We start from the raw sequence: 20,591 nt of genomic DNA, 5'->3' as shown, positions 1-20,591 counted from the left end.
CATCAGTCTGAAGAAGGGTTTCGGCCCGAAACGTCGCCTATTTCCTTCGCTCCATAGATGCTGCTGCACCCGCTGAGTTTCTCCAGCAATTTTGTGTACCTTCGATCTTCCAGCATCTGCAGTTCCTTCTTGAACATATTCCACAGCTGTCAGTTTAGTAATCTGGCCAGCAAAAAAAGAATTAGCTGGTCTGAAGTTTCTAAACACACCTGGGATAAAACTGTGAACACCAGAAACGCTGCAAACAGACTTGAGACCTAATAAACCGTTGGATGGGATTTTAAAGCTTTCACCAAATAAGCTCATTCTCTTTCCCCTAGCTTTCCAGATGAAAAGAAATAATAATGTTTATCTTATTTCTTATTGTGAGATACTTCTTTGAAAGATGCAGGGCTGAGACGGTGCTCTGGTAGCTGAGGTGGCGTTCTGGCGGCGGTGACCTGAATCCGGGGCTCGGCCGCGGGCCAGTGGACGACATCGTCGGGAGCTCGCAGGTCACAGGCTGGTGCCTGTTTTCCGGAGCTCCCGCGGCAACAGCTGCGTCCACTGGACTGGAGGGCGGCAGCTTCGACCACCCCCGGGCCGCGGAGCTCGGTGAGCCGCGGGACTGCCTTACCATCGCCCGGTGGGGTAACAACATATCGCCTCAGTGCAGAGGGAGAATGAGGAGGGAAGAGACAGTAACCCTAAGATTTTTGCCTCCATCACAGTGAGGAGGTGCCTGGTGAACTCACTGTGGTGGATGTTAATTTGTGTTTATTGTGTGTTTTGTTGTTTATTATTATATGTATGGCTGCAGGCAACGACATTTCGTTCAGACCGAAAGGTCTGAATGACAAATAAAGGATCTGAGTCTAAGTTTATCCTTATCTGTAAACTGTGAACGGCTTGATTGTAATGATAGTCTTTTCTTTGACTGGAAATCTTGCAACTAAAAATGCTTTTCACTGTACTTTGGTACATGTGACAATAATAAACTAACCATCATGCCGTCTGAAAGTATTTTTTCTACCGCCTCTAGATGTCTGATGATCATAGACATTTAGAAATAGTTGAAATGCATTTAAATTCTACTAAAACATTTTTAAAAATCTCAAAGGAAAAAAAACGAAACATTTAGTTTGAAACAGAATTAACTTAATAATTGCACAATATCATTGGAAAAATAATTAGCAACATTTACAGAAATGAATGGTCTGCATAAAAGATATCAACTACAATCATGGGTGGCTTAAAGCTGATGGGCCAAACACCAAGTACACATGGTCCCTGAGCTCAGTTCGATCAGGAACCACCATAAGAATCATTGAGGAGCTGGTGTCTGGCCTCCAGCACATTCCATGCCTCCACTCTGCAGAAAGATGGGATCACAGTGATACATGTGGAACCATAGGAATGATCCTGCAATAGACAGAGGAGTTCAAAGGGAGCTATCTGTATATCATCGTTTCTAAGACATAAACCACACCCTCCATTGCTTCCTCCCAATGGTTAGCAAACAGCAGAGTAATCAATGTGTAGGAAGGAACTGCAGATGCTGCTTTACACTGAAGATAGACACCAAATGCTGGAGTAACTCAGCAGTCAGACATCATTGTTAGAGAAAAGGAGTGGGTGATGTTTGGGGTTGGAACCCTTCTTCAGACTTTGTGTCTTTGTGTCTGAAGAACAGCAAAATAATCAAAATAAATACCAATATAAATATCAATAAAAAAAGTAAGAAATAGAAGAAATAGCTTTAATGGAAACCAACAAATGTACTGGAAATTAATTAAAATCAATAACTTAATGTCAAATAAAATTAAATAAGTAGTTTACTTACGCTCATAATCCATTTATTCACATTTAATGGTTATCTTCAACTGAATATACATCACAAATACAGGCATTTGTGAAAACCAGTCACAAAAGTGTATTTTATATGGGTCTAGCTGCACAAATGGAGGGATACGGATTGTGTGCAGGCAGATAAGAGTTGGTCTTGGCATCATGCTTGGCATAGACATTGTGGGCCAAAGGACCTTTTCTTGCACTGTACCATGTTCTGTGTTCTCATCCAGCTCCTGTACTCTAGCTAGCTGTACTCCTGTGCTGAACTCAGTAGTGAGTGCAGTAGTGAAGGTCGGTCACATGAACTGTCATCTGACCCCAGCTTTGGTCCTGATTTCTGCCTTCCAACTCAGCTGAATTCAGAGAAGTTGAAGAGCATCTAGAAAATAACTGGCAACTTTCTTTGGAACCACCAGCTGAGGTTAAGTATGAACTAACCCTTTCATTGATAAACTGACATGTATGACTCATTTAATCCTACAGAGCCCAAATTCAGATTCAGGGACAGCTTCTTCCCAGCTGTTATCAGGCACCTGAACCATGCTACTAACAACTAGAGGCAGTCCTGCTTTTATTACCTACCTCATGGGAGACCATCGGATTATCCGATTGGGTTTTTCTGGCATTATCTTGCACTAAACGTGTTCATGTTATTCCCTTTATCATGTATCTATCTGTACACTGACCATGGCTCGATTGTAAGCAATATATTGTCTTTCTGTTGACTGGTAAGCACGCAACAAAAGCTTTTCACTGTACCTCGGTACTCGTGACAATAAACTAAACTCAAACTCAAACACTGCAAGGGGTATTGACCAATTTCCCTGTACCTGTCTGTTGGGATGGAGTTTACCATTGACTGTGGCCTATTCACTCCGATGCAGACTATATCATTCATTTCAATCTTGCCAATCGGTTCAGCACTCTTGTCTGTTTCGTAAAAAAGAAGAGATTTCTCCATGGTGCACCACTGCTTCTGAAATTCTGAAGAAAACATTTTTTTTTCAATGTACATGGTCATTTCTAAATTAAACAGTTCAATAAAGTGGCTTTATAATCAAATAATTAGCGCTTGTTCAAAACAAGTGGAAAACAGTATTGTATGGGAGGGTTAGTCTTCTCAACAATGTGTTTCAAAGATACGTTTTATTTGTACCTTATTCTTAGCTGTCAAATACCAAATGCATTTGAACATTCTCAGTCAATTTGCAGTGAGCCCCGGCTTACAGTGAGCCTACAGATTTTTTATTGGTATAGTCAATTTTATCAGGATGTGACACATAATAAATAATGAATAAATAAAAAATAAATTCCAAGCCTGCGATGGGGGAATATATTGAGCTTAAGTTAAGAAAGCATGATGTGTTGGGGAAATATGACGTCCACTTCAGGTTTTCATGGAAATCCAACTAATTCTCATTCCATGGGAACCATACTGTCTCAACCCAGTTTGGCCTGCATGTTATTCCTGTACGGCATTACAGATGCTCCCTGATTTACGAGGCTTCGGCTTACAATATTCCGACTTTATGACGGTGCAAACACTCGGCAACGGCAGCAAGCCGCCGCACACTTCCGGTGATGTGATCAAATTGTATTAAATGCATTTTCGACTTACGATATTTTCGATTTACGATGGGTTTATCGGAATGTAACCCCATCGTAGGTCGAGGAGCAGTTGTACTATTTGTTCAGGGTGATTAAGAATTGGCAATAACTATGCCCATACCAGTCATATAAATACTTCAGGGAAAAAAGTGAAATCTGCTTTGATCTATATTTATCACAAGAAGCACTGCCAGCTAGCCATAACTACGTTTGTTTTCAGTCAACATTGGTCATTACTGATCACATACCATCTTTGCATTTCTTGCTGGAAGGCAGCTTTGTTAACGCTGATGTCTTGTACAGGTAGCCACAGTGCATGACAGGTTGTGTGATCTCACTGTAAATACCAGTCAAATCCAAGGGGAAGGAACTTGGACCATCTGAAGGGAATAAACACAATCACTTGAGTGTATGTTAACCAACAGCAGTCATCACATCTCTAATATCCTCAGATGTGTAAAGGCAGGAGGCCAACAACTACAACTTCCACTTGCATATGGCTGTTATAATTGAAAACAATTCCAAGAAGTTCCACAATAATTTGATTTCATGGGCAGTAATGTGGAAGGCATAAGAGCATAAAAAATAGAAGAATAAGTGAACTATTTGACCATTTGGACTTCCTATACCATTCAAAATGATCACGACTGATCATCTACCAAAATGCTATTTTCTTTCCTAACCCCATATCCATTAACATTAGACATTGCCCACTCGGAATCATTCCTTCTTCCCTGCTCCGTTCAGGTAGAAAATACAAAAGCTTGAATGCAAGCACGACCAGACTCAGGAACACCTTCCTCCCTCTGTTGTCAGGCTTCTGAATGGTTCTTCCATTAGCAAGGTTACAGTCTGATTCACCTCAGACATTGGTCTTTGTTATCGGGTTCAAAAGGGAACTGCAGATGCTGGAATATCGAAGGTACACAAAATTGCTGGGGAAACTCAGCGGGTGCAGCAGCATCTATGGAGCGAAGGAAAGGGTCTGAAGAAGGGTTTCGGCCCGAAACGTCGCCTATTTCCTTCGCTCCATAGATGCTGCTGCACCCGCTGAGTTTCCCCAGCAATTTTGTGTACCATTGGTCTTTGTTAGTTGCGTTACAAACCTAAGAACTATATTCTGCACTCTGTATCTTTCCCTTCACTCCGCCTATTGTACATGAGTTGGGCATGATTATTCTTATGTATTGTATTATCTGGTTTGATTGGGGACCATGCAAAACAAAGCTCTTCACTGTACCTTGGTGCACATGATAACAATAAACCTAAACCTAAAACACCCTTAATATTGAACAACATATAATCTTTCTTTTATACATGCCTTTACAAGAGTAAAATTCCACAACCTTCTCATTTCCACTTGAAATTTCTTCACAGCTCTCTGAATACCAACGCCTTATTTCAAGAGGGGCTATTTTAGACCAGCCCCTTCTTATCTCTCAGTCCTTCCCCCACCCAACATGCACACTTTTCTTTCCACTCACACTGTCCCCATCAGCCAGCTCCTTCCTCCATCTACTAATTTCCCTTCCCTCCCTGCTCCCCTATTTTCTGCCCCTACCCCTCCCTCTTCCATTACCTTTCATACACCATTCCTCCCTCTAATTCTATATTTCATTCTCCATCTTCCTTCCTAATCAGATTCCACATTGGCATTTTTTTCTATCTACTTCACCATCAGCCTTGGTTGCTACCACCCATTTGCCAATTGTCCCTCCATACTTATGTGCACCTATGACTTCCCAGTTCTTGTCTTACCCCTTTTGCTCACCTCTCTTTATCAGCTTTCTCCCCCTGTACTCCATCAGTCTGAACAAGGGTTCTGACCCAAAACGTTGCCTGTACATTTTCCACCACAGGTGATGCCTGACTCATTGAGTTCCTCCAGTGTTTTGTTTCTTTGGTCAAAGCCCCAGCATCTGTAATCTCTTATGTCTCCTTATTGGTCCAGATAGCTTTATATCTCCATAAAGGACACCCATTTTAGGGTTCAATCTAGAGTCACTGAGTCCATGTATTGTCTACTATTTGTGTAATTTATTTTATATTGAAACATTTCTTTGAAACTAAGCCACAATGAATCACACAGAAAAAAGGGCATTTTTCCAAAACGAATCAGTTCCCACCAGACTAGTGAAAGTTACTGGACAATCATCACAAGGTTAGTAATAGTTATGTGACACATTAGTAAATTACTCAACAAAGTCTTAAAACTTTGTTCAATAAAATGCTCTTTACCACTTATTTATTTCAGTTATGTGATGGACAGACTGCAATCAGTCATGCCTAAAATGTTACTCTTAAATTGCTAGATTATTAAAGATCAGAAGGAAACACTAGAGACTTTCGCACTGTGTCTTTATTCCTTGGAATGCAAGATGAAGGATGATCTTATAGAGGTGTATAAGATCATGAGAGGAACAGATAGGGTAAATGCACAGTCTTTTACCAAGGGTAATGGAATAAAGAAATCAGGGGACATAGATTTAAGGTGAGGGGGGGTAGATTTAATAGGAACCTGAGGGGCAACATTTCTACACAAGGTTGTGGGTATATCGAACGAGCTGCCAGAGGAGGTACCTGAAGCAGATACAATCACAATATTTAAAAACATTTGGACAAGTGCATGGATACAATAGGATTAGAATGATATAGGCCAAATGCGGGCTGGTGGGACAAGTGTGGATAGGCTATATTTGTTGGTGTGGACAAGTCAAGCCGAAAGGCCTGTTTCCATGCTATATGACCTTATGACCAGGGGCAGAAAATCCGGGGGGGGCCAGAGGGGACATGTCCCCCCCCATGTTTTGAGAGGTGGGGGACATTCCCCCCAAGTTTTTGTGATCCCGATTTTAAAATCTCCTCTTTTAGCGCTGGATTGAGCCTCCGAAGCCTCGCGCGAGTGTGTGAGTGTGCGCATGCACGCATGGCCGCCAAAAAATGGTGTCCCCCGTCCCCTCCATGTTTTGATAGCGAGTTCCGCTCTTGCTTATGACAGTGGAATCTGGAGCAAAAAAAAGCAACTGCTCTAGCTCAATAAATCAGGCAGCTTCTCTGGAGGTAAATAGACAGTTGATGTTTCAGGTCGAGATCCTTCATCATTAGTCCAGATGAAGAGTCTCGACCTGAACCGTTGTTCTCATCTTGGAACATTTCTCTCCCCAGATGCTGCCTGATCAGCTGAGTTCCACCAGCAATTTGTTTCTTCAAAAAAAAAAAAAAAAAAAAAATTAAAAAAGATTATTCCATGTCAGTTGAACCTCAGAGAGGCTCAAACAAAACTCAGTTTCTACAGCCATACAAACAAAACAATTCCTACAAGACACACAAACAATTCAATTCACACAAACATTCATCACAGTGAATCTCCTCCTCACTGTGATGGAAGGCAAAGTCTTTTCTCTCCCCTGCACCATTTTTCTCCCGATGTTGAGGTCCCAGGTGGGCGATGATAAGTCCCATGGCCATTAAGGCCGTGCCGGGCGATGTACGGCCCCGTTCCAGGTCTAAATGTCACAAAGTTGGAGCCCCCGGCGGGCGTTAGAATGTCCTGCGGCCATTAAAACCACGCCGGGCGATGTACAGCCCCGCTCAGGGTCATTCCAACCCCGTGACACAGGCTGGAGAAGTTGCGTTGCGGGGGTTCCGAAAAGCGGTCTCACACCCGGACCCGCGAGCTCCCGATGTCACAGTCCACCGGCCTGCAGCTGGAGCCTCCGAGCTCCGGAGTCGGGCTGCAGCAGCGAGCCGCCACCACTCTCCAAGCTCCGAGGCCAGCCAGTCCCATGATGGTAAGTCCGCAGCTCCCCAGGTTCCGTGACTGGATCGTTCACAGGTCATTCCGGTTGGTGGCCGCTCCACGGTGCTAGGCCCCAACGACAACGGAGACCCGACAGGGAAAAGGTCAGGTCTCCCGTGCCGGGAAGAGATTTTAAAAGTTTCCCCCTCCCCCCCCGCCCCCCACATATACACAGTTAAGGGCCTGTCCCATGAGCATGCGACCTGCATGTGGCAAGCGCGACCAAACCGGAAGCGGGGGCTGCGCGGAGGTCGGGTGAGTGACGTGAAGTTCGAGCGAAGTCCACAGGAAGTTCGCGCGTGACGTATGGCGTCAAGACGCTGCACACGCCCGTCGAGATGGTGAGTACGGCATCGAGGTGACTGCGGGCCGGCAGGCCGTTGCCGCGCGGAATTTTTGAACGAGGTCAGTTTCTCGGAGTCCCGCGCGATGTCGGGACCAGCTCCGCACAACTCCATACGGCTCCGGCGATCGAAGTGGGACCGGCCCTGCGAGGCCGTAGGGCTCAAGCGACCACGTTAGGTCGCGCTTGCCGCATGGAGTCGCATGCTCGTGGGACAGGCCCTTAAAAAACAGAATAAAAAAACACGATAACTACATTTAACTAGAACAAAAATTTTAAAAAAGACAGACAGGCTGTAGGGGCCGTTGCAACGTGAGTCTCGCCGCATTAAAGGAAATATCAATGCACTGATGAAAAAAACAGAATGTACTTTCACAGCGATCAACTGTGTACTCAGTGGCCTCCTTCAATCCTGTAATGAGTCGAGTCAAACACATATCAGGATACAACACATGTTTATTAAATGTACTTACAGAATCAGTCTGCAGGACATAATAGTTCCTAGCAGTTACTCATACTGAATGGCGTAGGCAAACTCTTGCTAATATAAAATGCATATTGGGCGGAGCAACTACTAACAAGCACTACAATTGGCTAGTAGGAAATAACCAATCTACATCTCTCCTTGTCGAAACAAAAAGAAAGCAACGGTACATAGGAACATAGGGTGGCGCTGTCCTGAACGGCTGCCTGTCCTGCAGCTGTCCGTTTTTTTTCCCTTCTATTTTATTATTTTTAGTACGTTGAGTGTACAGTCAGGGGGCCTAATCTTTTTATGTGTGGGGGGTGGTGGGGGGGAAGGGGGAAACTGCTTTTCGAGTCCCTACCTGGTCGGAGGGGTTGCCTTCCTCCGAGCAGCGACTTCGACCTGTCCTTGCGGCCTACCAGCGGGTCCTGGAGCGACGTTTCCCTGAGGGGACCTGGCCAGAACATCGGCTTTGGCGGCGGCGCAGAACATCGGCTTTGGCGGCGGCGCAGCGCTGGAGCGCTATTGCGGAGCGGGCGATGCCTTTCCTGGGTCGCCGCGCTGGAACTCCAGTATGCTGGGACCGCAGATGAGAACATCGTGGAGCAGCGATTCTGTGGAGCGGCCAGCTGCGGCGCTGAACTTTACATCCCGGAGCCTGGGATCTCTTGCCGAGATCGCCAGTGTGTGGAGCTCCGTTCGGCGCGGTCTGTTGGCTTGGAAGCCGCGGTCTCCGGTGGGAAGGCGGCCGTTCCTGGCACCCCAAGCCGCTGGGGGTTCTCCCGACGCCAGAGCACCATCACCCGGCGAGAACATCGGGCGCCGTGGCGGCGACTGTGGAGGCCTCAATAGGCCCGACTTTGGGTGGACAAGAGGATGGGGACTGGACTTTGTGCCTTCCCCCACAGTGGGAATCACTGTGGGGGGATGTTTTTGTGTTGAACTTCTTTTTGAATGCTATGTTGTATTTTTATTAGTGTGCTGCAAGGACATCAGAATTTCCCCTGAATAAGGGGATTAATAAAGTTTAATAAAGCTAATCTAATCTATAGGTAGCGGAACGCTAATAACGCATATGGGGAAGTTTATATAGTAACACAAAATCACCGTATCCAATAGGTGGTCATACCAGGCCAGTAAAACATGCTTTGTGCCCGTTGTAGGGGTTGCCTCCACGCCGGGGTGGCCCCTGTGGACAGCATTGAAGTACTCGTCCCGGAGGGCAGCTGGGACAACTGCCTTGTGGCCCTTAAATATAATCCCGTCCTGCAACACCAGTTTGTCGTGAACCAGGAAGTATGGGCGGACTGCGAGCGGGTTGTTATGTTGTTTATCCGGCCAGCCACTACAGATGACTGCGGACAGCAATTGTAAAGTCTCGTCAGCAGCCGTGTGTTCTGCCAGGCTGCTCAAACAATCAGTAGGAGCATACGATACCTTCATTACTGAGAACTGGTCCTGTTTAGAGAGTTGTTGTTCGTTGGTTTTGCGTGGGGCTCTTGATGGCATGTCAGCTATGTGCATGTCCTTGCCTGTCTCATAGATAATGTTGAAATCAAACCGCTGCAGCTGCTTCATCATCCATTGGAGACGGGCTTGGACAGCGTGAATGGGTTTATTCAAAATAGTGACCGGCGGCTGGTGGTCAATTTCTATAGTCACAGACTTCCCAAAAATAAAATCCTTGAATTTTGTGCAGGCGAAAACCACTGCAGGCAATTCTTTTTCGATCTGAGCATAACGTTGTTCAGTGTCAGTTAGTGTGCGAGAGGCATAAGAAACAGGCTTGAAGTCGCCATCGGTGTTGGTTTGCATCCGTACAGGGATGCATCACAGGTGAGTGTCACCGATAACTCCAAAGCAAAGTAGGCGAGAGTAGGTGCGCTAGTCAGCTGCAACTTGAGAGTGTCGGAAGCTCTTTGGTGCTCTGGATACCAGGACCATGCAGCGTCTTTGCGTGTCAGTTTCCGCAGGGGAACACCATGTAATGAGTCGAGTCAAACACATATCAGGATACAACACATGTTTATTAAATGTACTTACAGAATCAGCCTGCACAACATAACAGTTCCTAGCAGCTACTCATACTGAATGGCGTAGGCAAACTCTTGCTGATATAAAACGCATATTGGGCAGAGCAACTACTAACAAGCACTACAATTGGCTAGTCGGAAATAACCAATCTACAAATCCTAAATGTGCACATTGCATTTACCAAGTAGTCTGCCTCTTAGGTCCTTCGAAGTTGGCAAGTGTGTCTGAATCGAAGGAAATATTATGAAATGTCCAAGTTGGAAACGTCCTGCTGTTCTGTCTAGCCTGTCCTGTAGTGATATGATGCCTTGTATATTCCAAAATAGACACGGCATATCCTAACAGCAGAACTTGTAAGGTTTTGGGACAAGGGAAAATAAATTAAAATGCACCAGTCAATTACGAGGAGAGATATAGCAATTTCCTCCCCAATTATCCTTAAGGGCCTATCCCACTTAGCCGACTTTTTAGGCGAGTGCAGGAGACTCTGCGCTCGTCTCATGATCGCCACATGGTCGCCACATGTTCGCTGGTGGTCTCTGGTGAGTCTCCTTCGTGGTCGCGAGGAGTTCCGCATTCTGGGAACTAGGTGCGGCCTCAGTATGGTCGCCGCAAATTTTTGAACATGTTGAAAATTTTTCTGGGCAAAAATTGGTCGCCATGGACAAAATTGATACTTTTGTAGTCGTAGGTGCAGTGGTAATGGGGTCGCCATGTAGTTGTAAGTAGTCGAAGTAGCTGTAGGTAATTTTAGTTAATCTCCTTTGCTGACTGGGCATTTTCATTAGTTCATTGGGGGAAAAAAACGTAAGCACGAGTTTTCAGACCCAAGGAAAACCGACCGGTAATGTTAAATGCCCGCTAAACTTCACAGCTGTGTATCTCTGGCTTATTAAAAGTTGTCTGGTTTCTTAAAAGTGTTTTCACTCCTTCTCCCCCCTTCCCCCCCCCCCCTCCCCCCCTGCCCCCTCCCCTCCTCCTCCTCCCCGCCCCGCTCTTTTAAACGACCTATAGCCCTGTCCCACGGTACGAGTTCATTCCAAGAGCTCTCCTGAGTTTTAAAAAAACTTGTGGTAAGCACGGAGAATGAACGTAGCAGTTACGTCGGAGCTCGGGGACGTCTCTTAGCGCTAATGGCAGGTACTCGGGAATACTCGCTAACGGCAGGTAAGCACGGGAAGATTCATGCAGATTTTTCAACATTATGAAAGATGTCCATGAGAGCCCTGAGTACCAACGAGTGGCCATTACTGTAAATGTCCGAGTTCGAATCAAGGCAAACTCGGGAGAACTCTTGGAATGAACTCTTACCGTGGGACAGTGGTTTTACCGTACACTGTGCTAGCAATCTTAACCTTCCTGTTCATCGCGGTGTGTGTCTGTATCACCTTGGCTTTGCACTGTGTGAATTTCAGACATCGCTCCCCCGCTTTCCCTGACCCCCGCCTTTGCGATGTGTTTGCGTGTGTGTGTTTGTGTGTGTGTGTGTGTGTGTGTGTGTGTGTGTGTGTGTGTGTGTGTGTGTGTGTGTGTGTGTGTGTGTGTGTGTGTGTGTGTGTGTGTGTGTGTGTGTGTGTGTGTGTGTGTGTGTGTTCCACTCTTGACACTCGCCGTTCCACTTCCTGGTTTTTCAGCGAGTGCCACGAGCTTGACACTCACCAGCAGTCCGGTGAAAAACTGCCTACGTGGGACAGGCCCTTTAGGTGATTACACCCAGCCCCAAGTGGATACGACATCTGCTTCATCAACATCAGCTGTATTTTGAGACATTCTCTTGTTATGGTAAATTTGTGGTGTAATCCTACATTAGCAGAGCCTGATATTCCACCTGGGTATAATTTTACAGACCTACGCTCCACACACCACCCTCCAACCCCACACACCATACAGGACATTCAAAGAGCCAAGGCCATTGTGGAGTTAATGGCCATTTGCATTCTTTCCACAGATGCTTACAGGTGAACAGAGATTAGGGATGGAGGGAATGGAAGTCAAACATGCCAGGAATATTGAGGGGAAATGTGTTTGGGGGGCTTTGGGGAATTGGTTAGATGAATGTATTGACTAAAGGTTCGTTCCCAATAATTCCAGCAAAACAATAATTCACAATTAGTACAATGAGGGGTGAAAGATTTAAAACCTATGTGGCCAATCTGTGCAACAGTCTAGTGAAGGTACTGTTGTAGGGTAGGACATTCACAGTAGGGTATGGTAGGCACAGTGGTGCAGCAGTAGAGTTGCTGCCTTACAGCGCCAGTGACCCAGGTTTGTTCCTGCCTATGGGTGCTGTCTGTACGGAGTTTGTAAGTTCTCCCTGTGACGGAATGGGTTTTCTCTGGCGCTCTAAGATAGCAACTCAACCGCTGCATCACTGTGCTGCCCTAAATGCAGGTGCGCCTTGAAACTGATTAACAATTATTTCTATTGACCATCAGATTTAGGCTTATTATTGTTACTTATACGAAGGTACAGTGTAAAGCTTTATTTTCAATGCTATGCAATCAAATTAAATAATACTGTACATAAATACACTCAAGCCAAACTCAACAATAGGTATAGCAAAAGATAGAGAAAGATAGTGCAGAATACAGTTCTCAACATTATAGTGCAACAGTTCCAATGACTTGTTCAGCAATACTCTCTTAAATAATGTAACACACAGCCTTTAATACTTTTAGCTTGCAGCAATAAAAGTAAACATATAGCTATTAAAAACGTTATTGTTTTAAAAGCCCGTGTGAAAATTAATTTTATTAATGTAAGTTTGAAATTCTCCAATTTATCCCACTTTTTCCCACGAATACAATTGCATTTATAATGCAAGGTTTCTTAGGAATGCAACTATTGTGATAATAGTACGATTACCTGTACATCAAACCACTCCAGTCTGATGGCTTGTAGACATAAATCTTTCCAAACACATTAGCACTGACTCTGTCATCCCTATATTGTTTTATCTCCATTTCTGAACTGTCACCAATCACCACAATGTAAAGATTCAAAACACTGCCCACTTTAGGACATCAAAAAATGTCTTCATCAGTAACTACCCGGTCCTATCACTGACTTTTGTGAAAAATGCCAAATCAGATATTATATTATAAGAAGTGACAAGCCAATTTTTAAAAATCTGGTACATTCCTCTAAAATAAGTTAGCTTCTAATATTAACTGATATATTGCTTTAAATTAATCAATACTTTTTATTAATGTAGACACAATATTGATATACATATATATATATTCATTAAACATAGTTTATTGAATAAATACCTGGACTTCTTGGTGATAATCGCTCCAGTCTGGATAAATGTGTGGGGCTTTGAATTGCCTTTGTGTCACAGGTATCTGGGTCAATATGACTCTTTTTATCTGCTTCGGAGAAGACCTGGGGTACTGTCTGCAGGAGATTAGGGCTGCTCACCGCTGTGCAAAGTGCCTGCAAGGTACAGAAACCAAGATTTATTTCCCTCCAAAGCATAAACAGGCAGCCAGTTAGAGACTAAGCTGAACCAGTCCGAATTCTCATCGAACATCAATACATGCAGCAGGTTGTTACTTGATCTGGAATCAGCTATCTTGGCTGTCATCGTAAGATCATCATAAGATCATATGACATAGGAGCAGAATCTGACCATTTGGCCTATTGAGTCAACTCCGCCATTCAATCATGGCTGAACTATATTTCACTCTCAACCCCATTGTCCAGCCTTCTCCCCGTAATCTTTGATGCCTTTACTAATCAATAACCTTTCAATCTCTGCTTTAAAAATAGCCACTGACTTCGCATGCACAGCCGTCAGTGGCAATGATTTGCACAGATTCACCACCCTCTTGGGAAAGAAATTCCTCCTCATCTTCATTCTCCTATCACTTTCCTTTGCTCAGGATTTGGTGGCCATGATCACTTTATGGCCACTTAATGGCTTTAATAATAACGTATTAATGGCTTTAGGCAGTCTGTCATTCCATTAATAAACCATCAAGAGCATACTATTAGAAATGTGTAGCAATAAGAATTTTCAAGCAGATGAGCAATAGCCATCTCGTACCAGAGAAATTACAGCACCATGGTAAAATTACTTAATTATTAAACTAAAGGTCTGGATATGCAAATTCAAATTCCAATTCAGAAGACAACTTTGAAATAATCCCTTTATAAATGTAACACTTGTTGATACTAGCAATTTATTCAAATACATTGAATAAATTGCATGTAACAACAAATGTAAAATTGACCTTTTCACACACTCATGCTTTGGCCTATTATTAACTCTTAACCCAGTTCAAAGCTTAGATTAGCAATTCCCTCAACCTGCTGATGCTGAGAGAAAAGTACGGCCAGACCTCATTAGTACAAATAACAGTCATACGAGACACATGGTGTTTGAGAGAGAAATTCAAAAACAATGGAAAGGCTGAAAACCCCTTTATGTCTGAAAACAATTGATTTCAGCTCAAACAATATTGTAAGTTTGAAAAAGTAGTTTATCGTTAGTACAAGGGAGAAGAAGCAAAGGCAGCAGGGTAGTCATGATAAAAATCAGTTGTAATGTAATTGAATGACTGAACAGTCCTGAGTGGATGAAAGGCTTCATGTAATTCCGAAATACAATTTAGTTCTGCTCATTATAAGTTTTGAACAGATGAAAACAGCAGCAGGGCCTGATCCAAACCAGAGCACTACAATAAGAATCTCCTAATATCACCAGTGCTTGTACCGCATTCAGGTCAGTAAATGTAGCTCATAATGAAGTTTGCATTCCCCAGTGAGTTATATTGAGCCTGTTGATCCTTCCCTGGTCCCAAAGTTCTTTACAGTCAATGACATGTTTCTGACTTGTGGCCATTGTTGCATTTGTGGGCAACGTGACAGCCGGTTGACCCAGAGATGTCCTCTGAACTAGTTTCAGTTGGCGTTGGTGAAGAGATGAATATTGGTTGGTCACCAGATAAGCTGCCTTGCACTTTTATTTCCTTTCTTATTGGTTGTTACAGATGTGAGGCCATTAAATTTGCCTGGCACCTTAAATGGTACTCTATATTACACTGAAGGTTATTGAATAATAGTTTATTTAGATTAATATTATTTTTGTCACTTGCACCGAGGTACAGTGAAAACGTTTTGTGTGTGGGCAACCAAGTAAAAAAAGACTGCACGAATAAAATCAAACTGTCGACAGTACAAAGATAAAGGATAAAGGGTACAATGTTTAGTGCAAAGAACATTGAAGAATATATTTACCAAGAGAAACAAATATATATATATAAAATATCAAAATAAACATAAAATATCAAGACATAGCATTGAATATGTGTGTATACCAAGAATCAGTCCTTTCAATTTAGAGCTGATGCTTTTACTCCAACCTTACTCCTAAATATTGTGTTTCCAATCTGCAAATTAAAATATGACAGTTAAACAGAAACTAAAAGTGATCCAGAGACTGTCTTGCTTCTGGCTTAGTTCTCAACGAGAACATCAAACCAATCATCATAATGGCAGGGACTGTACAATTCTGCAATGTTTCACTCTGTAAAGCAGGCCAGTGTGTGACTAAATACCCCAGTGTTAAAGTAGTTGTCAGATGGGAAACATTTTTCTTACTGCAAGATCATAAAGGGACGAAATAATTCCGTTATCACCTTAATCATCATAATTCTGATTGTTCAGGGCAACCATGCAGTTGGCTAACTCAAAGTATGTATCAATAAAATGGAATTCAGACCAACTAAATTATGCTGGCTTGCCCCACAGCAGGTTAAGTAGCAATATGATGGATGGTATCCATCAACACTAACTGGGAGTGAGGCAATGCTAAAAAAAGATTGATGTTAGCTCCAGCTAAGTATGTCAACATTGTTAACTCCAAACAGAGGCAAGTACCACATTAAAGTTCATAGATCATGAAACACATCTTAATGGATTATTTTGCCATTGATTATTTTTGTTAATCATTCTTCTAACATAAGCATCTCTGAGGCACTCCCTCAAGAAGGAGACACCTAGCATTAGGGATCTAGGAGTACAGGTACATGCTTCATTGAAGGCAGCATCAAAGATAAAGTGGGAAGTTAAGTATTTTGGTACATTGACCTTTGTCATTCAGGGTATAAAATATAGAAATTGTGATGTTATATTACAGTTGATGAGGCCCATTTGGAGCATTGTGTTCAGTTTTGGTCACCCTGCTATAACAAAGGATGTTGTTAAGCTGGAAATAGTTCAGAGAAGATTGATGGGAACGTTGCCAGGTCTAGAGGGCCTGAGTTATAGGGAGTAGTTAGACAGACCAGGACTTTATTCCTTCGTGTGCAAGAGGATGAGGGAAGATCTTCTAGAGATGTACAAGATCATGAATACATATGGAAATTGCACAAGTCTTTTACCCAAATTAGGGGAATCCAGGAGACAAAGGTTTTAGATGAGAGGGGAAAGATTTAATAAGAACCTGAGTTTAGTTTAGTTTAGAGATACAGCGCGGAAGCAGGCCCTTTGGTCAGCCAAGATCATGCAGACCAGCAATCGGCATAGACTAACACTACCCTACACACTAGGGACAATTTACGATCTTTACTGAAACCAATTAACCTACTAACATGTACATCTTTGATGTGTGGAGGGAAACCAGAGCACCCGGGGAAAACCCATGCGGTCATGGGGAGAATGTACAAACTCCGTATAGACAGTACCCGCAGTCAGGATTGAATCCGCGTTTATGGCGCTCAAAAACAGCAACTCTACCGCTGCACCACTGTGCCGCCCCCAGTTGCCTGCTTCTCACAGGGTGGTGGGTATATGGAACATGCTGCTAGAGACAGTAGTTGTGGCAGGTACTATAACAACGTTTGAAAAATAATTTGGACAGGCACACGGATAGGAATGGTTTAGAAGAATATGTGCTAAACACAGGCAGGTAGGATAACTGTTGATGGGCCATCTTGGTTGGCATGGTGAAGTTGGGTTGCAGGGCCTGTTTCCATGATGTATGACTCCATGATACTATATCTCTAACTGAAATGTTTACCTTAATAACTTCCTCTTGAGTTGCATACTTGTGATGAGGTCGCCTGTACATCCCATCTCTGTATTTTTCCGTGATGAATTCCTTCCTCCTTTCGACTGTGGCATCTGTGTCCAACTCCTCCCCTGGAGTCTGCCGAGCTGCCCAGAACCTGTTTGCTTTCTCATTACCTAACTGGATGAAAAGCTACAAGAAAAGAGACTTGCATTACGACGTTTCATTAAGTAACAGATCACCAATGTGTTGATGAAAAAGGGAGAGAATAATATGGGATTAATGTAGGATTAGTATTAAAGAGTGGTTGATGGTCGGCAGAGACTTGGTCGGCTAAACAACCTACCTTCCATTGACTCCCTTCTACCTCACGCTGCCTCGGCAAGGCCAACAGCATGATCAAGGACAAATCACACCCTGGCCACTCGCTCTTCTCCCAGCAGGCAAAAGTTCAAGTTCAAGTTGTGGGACGTATCACTGATGGGGACATGTCAGAGTATAGAAGAGATATCGACCGACTGACCAAATGGTGCCAGCACAATAACCTGGCCCTCAACATCAGCAAAACCAAGGAACTGGTTGTGGAATTTGGAAGGTGTAGGATGGAGACCCACAGTCCCGTTTATATCAATGGGTCGATGGTGGAAAGGGTCAAGAGCTTCAAATTCCTGGGCGTGCACATCTCTGAAGATCTCTCCTGGTCCGAGAACACCGATGCAATTATAAAGAATGCACATCAGCGCCTCTACTTCCTGAGAAGATTACGGAGATTCGGTATGTCAAGGAGGACTCCCTCGAACCTCTACAGGTGCACAGTAGAGAGCATGCTGACCAGTTGCATCGTGGCTTGGTTCGGCAACTTGAGTGCCCAGGAGAGGGAAAGACTACAAAAAGTAGTCAACACTGCCCAGTCCATCATCGGCTCTGACCTCCCTACCATCGAGGGGATCTATCGCAGTCGCTGCCTCAAAAAGGCTGGCAGCATCATCAAGGACCCACACCATCCTGGCCACACGCTACCTTCAGGTAGAAGGTACAGGAGCCTGAAGACTGCAATGTCCAGGTTCAGGAATAGCTACTTCCCCACAGCCATCAGGCTATTAAACTCAACTCAAACAAAACTCTAAACATTAATAGCCCATTATCTGTTTATTTGCACTTTATCTGTTTATTTATTCATGTGTGTATTTATTTATATACTGGTATATGGACACACTGATCTGTTCTATATTCATACCTACCATATTCTGTTGTGCTGAAGCAAAGCAAGAATTTCATTGTCCTATCTGGGACACATGACAATAAACTCTCTTGAATCTTGAAGTTCACGTTTATTGTCACCTAACCAATGAAGGTACATTGAAAGGTATAGGAATATGTGAAAACGCACATCTCCAAGATTCAGGGACAGTTTCTTCCCAGCTGTTATCAGACAACTGAATCACCCTACCACAACCAGAGCAGATAGTAATCTACCTCTTTGGTGACCCTTGGACTATCCTTGACCGGACTTGGCTGGCTTTACCTTGCACTAAACGTTATTTCATTATCATGTATCTATACACTGTAAATGGCTTGATTGTAATCATGTATTGTCCTTCTGCTGACTGGATAGTACGCAACAACAGCTTTTCACTGTACCTCAGTACACGTGACAATGAACTAAACTGTACTAAAGGATCTGTTCCTATGTTGTATCTCACTGTGACTCGATTACTATTTTATTTTCAATGACCATAGGACCATACTGCTGTAATTATTTAACTAACAGGTTTGTATCCAAAGGTGGATAACTACAGCTACATTAAAAATCCTTTTAGATTTGTATTGATCTTGTCTGTTTTTTGTAATTTTACAACTTTATCCTTTCATTATACTTTATTTGTGTGATGCAATAACTTAGAACAATGAAGAAGTTTTAGCAAATTGGTTTAAGAAAGATTACCATCTGACCTGTACAATTTCATTTGTCCATACGCTTGTGTCCAATTTCAAACTTTGTACTTTCGAGACAGTCGCCCCTAAGCCTCGATGTTCCCCTGCAAAGGTAAAATAAACTTGAAAACCATGACCACCATATATGTCCATTGGAAACCAACAGTGCCCTTGCTGCTGAACCAGCATCAATGCCGAATATAGGGTTCACAATTAATACATATCAAAAACATATTACAGAAACACGCCCAACTTTTTAGTGTCATTGTAGGCATTTATACCTCACTCAAACCTCCTCTCACTATCAGCTTCTCTTTCATTCTTCCCTTGCGTTAATTCAGCTTCTCACTAAATACATCTTTGTCCAGTAAAGCTAATGGCAGTTAACTGTTTCCAAGAGTAGCCCTGACAAATCTACAGTACAAAAACATTTTAGATAGTTCTCTGAACATGCTGTTACAGGTAAACAGGGTTGTGAATAAAGCTTTCGGCATACTGGCCTTCATCAGCCAGGGTATTGAATATAGAGGTTGGGACTTTATGTTATAGTTGTACAAGATGTTGGTTAGGCCATATTTGTGACATTGTGTTCAATTTTGGTCAACCTGCAACAGGTAGGATGTCATTAAGACAGAGAGAGTGCAGATAAATTTTCCAAGAATGTTGTAAAGGCCCTGAAATATAGGGAGAAAATGGTTGTGATATTTCTTGGAGCACTGGAGGCGAAGGAATGATCGTTTTGAGGTGTATAAAATCATGAGGGTAACAGACAGGGTGAATGAACAGAGTATTTTACCCAGGGTAGGGGATTCAAGAATGAGAGGACATAGATTTAAGGTATGAGGGGAAAGATTTAATAGGAACCTGAGGGGCAACTTTTTTACTCAGAAGATGGTGTGTATATAGAACAAACTATCTGGCGTCATCTATGGAAGATAGACACAAGTGCTGGAGTAACTTAGTGGTTCAGGCAGCACCTCTGGAAAAAAAGGATGGGAAGGCATTTTGGGTTGGAACCCTTCTTCAGACATTATATCTTTGGAAGAATGTACAGGTGACAATATGGGTCAGGTTCATTGTCAGGCTGAAAAAGATCCCTTCCCAAAATCTCACCTGTCCATTCTCTCCAGAGATGCTGTCGGATCTGCTGAATTCGTCCAACAATTTGTGTTTTGCTGAAGATTACAGCATCTGCAGTTCATTGTGCCTCCAATATTACAAGAATATTAGTTATCTAATCTTTATACTTCAGAAGAAACGGTTTGTTGCTGTGCCATAAGGAATATGTCAATGCTTTATCACTTCCCAGCCAGAAACATCACTGGGATAGCAGTAGCCCTGAACATCAAAAAAGGCTTTTCCTCCACTAAGTGTTCAATGGCTGAACTAGAAGAGGAAGAATACTAACTGAAGAGGATGTGAATTTGTGGGTGAGTTTAAGAAAGCCGGGTGATGTGGTTAGCCGGAATGCTCAGATCTAGTGTTGAAGTTATGAAAGGACAAATTAATCCATTAGGTAAATGCATTATGAATTACTGCTTGGAGGAAGGAGTACGGT

The 20,591-nt window shown here is 43.2% G+C and overlaps 1 protein-coding gene across 4 annotated transcripts in view; it reads right to left on the bottom strand.

Annotated features, from left to right (window-relative positions):
- The window catches only part of LOC116978600 (arf-GAP with Rho-GAP domain, ANK repeat and PH domain-containing protein 3-like), a 173,210-nt gene that overhangs the window by 48,822 nt on the left and 103,797 nt on the right, over positions 1-20,591 (bottom strand). For 3 of the 4 annotated variants that reach the window (XM_033029861.1, XM_033029860.1, XM_033029859.1), the window contains 5 exons: positions 19,052-19,137; positions 17,108-17,290; positions 13,353-13,518; positions 3,687-3,818; positions 2,661-2,814 (listed from right to left, as the gene is read on the bottom strand). In XM_033029861.1, the coding sequence (XP_032885752.1) occupies positions 2,661-2,814; positions 3,687-3,818; positions 13,353-13,518; positions 17,108-17,290; positions 19,052-19,137 (721 nt within the window). The remainder of the gene's footprint in view (positions 1-2,660; positions 2,815-3,686; positions 3,819-13,352; positions 13,519-17,107; positions 17,291-19,051; positions 19,138-20,591) is intronic. The other variant, XM_033029862.1, reaches the window with a different exon arrangement.

This window comes from Amblyraja radiata, chromosome 11, assembly GCF_010909765.2.
Source record: "Amblyraja radiata isolate CabotCenter1 chromosome 11, sAmbRad1.1.pri, whole genome shotgun sequence".
Classification (NCBI taxonomy): domain Eukaryota; kingdom Metazoa; phylum Chordata; class Chondrichthyes; order Rajiformes; family Rajidae; genus Amblyraja; species Amblyraja radiata.
Note: the sequence above shows the minus strand (reverse complement) of the source record. Positions and strands in the feature narration are given on the sequence as shown.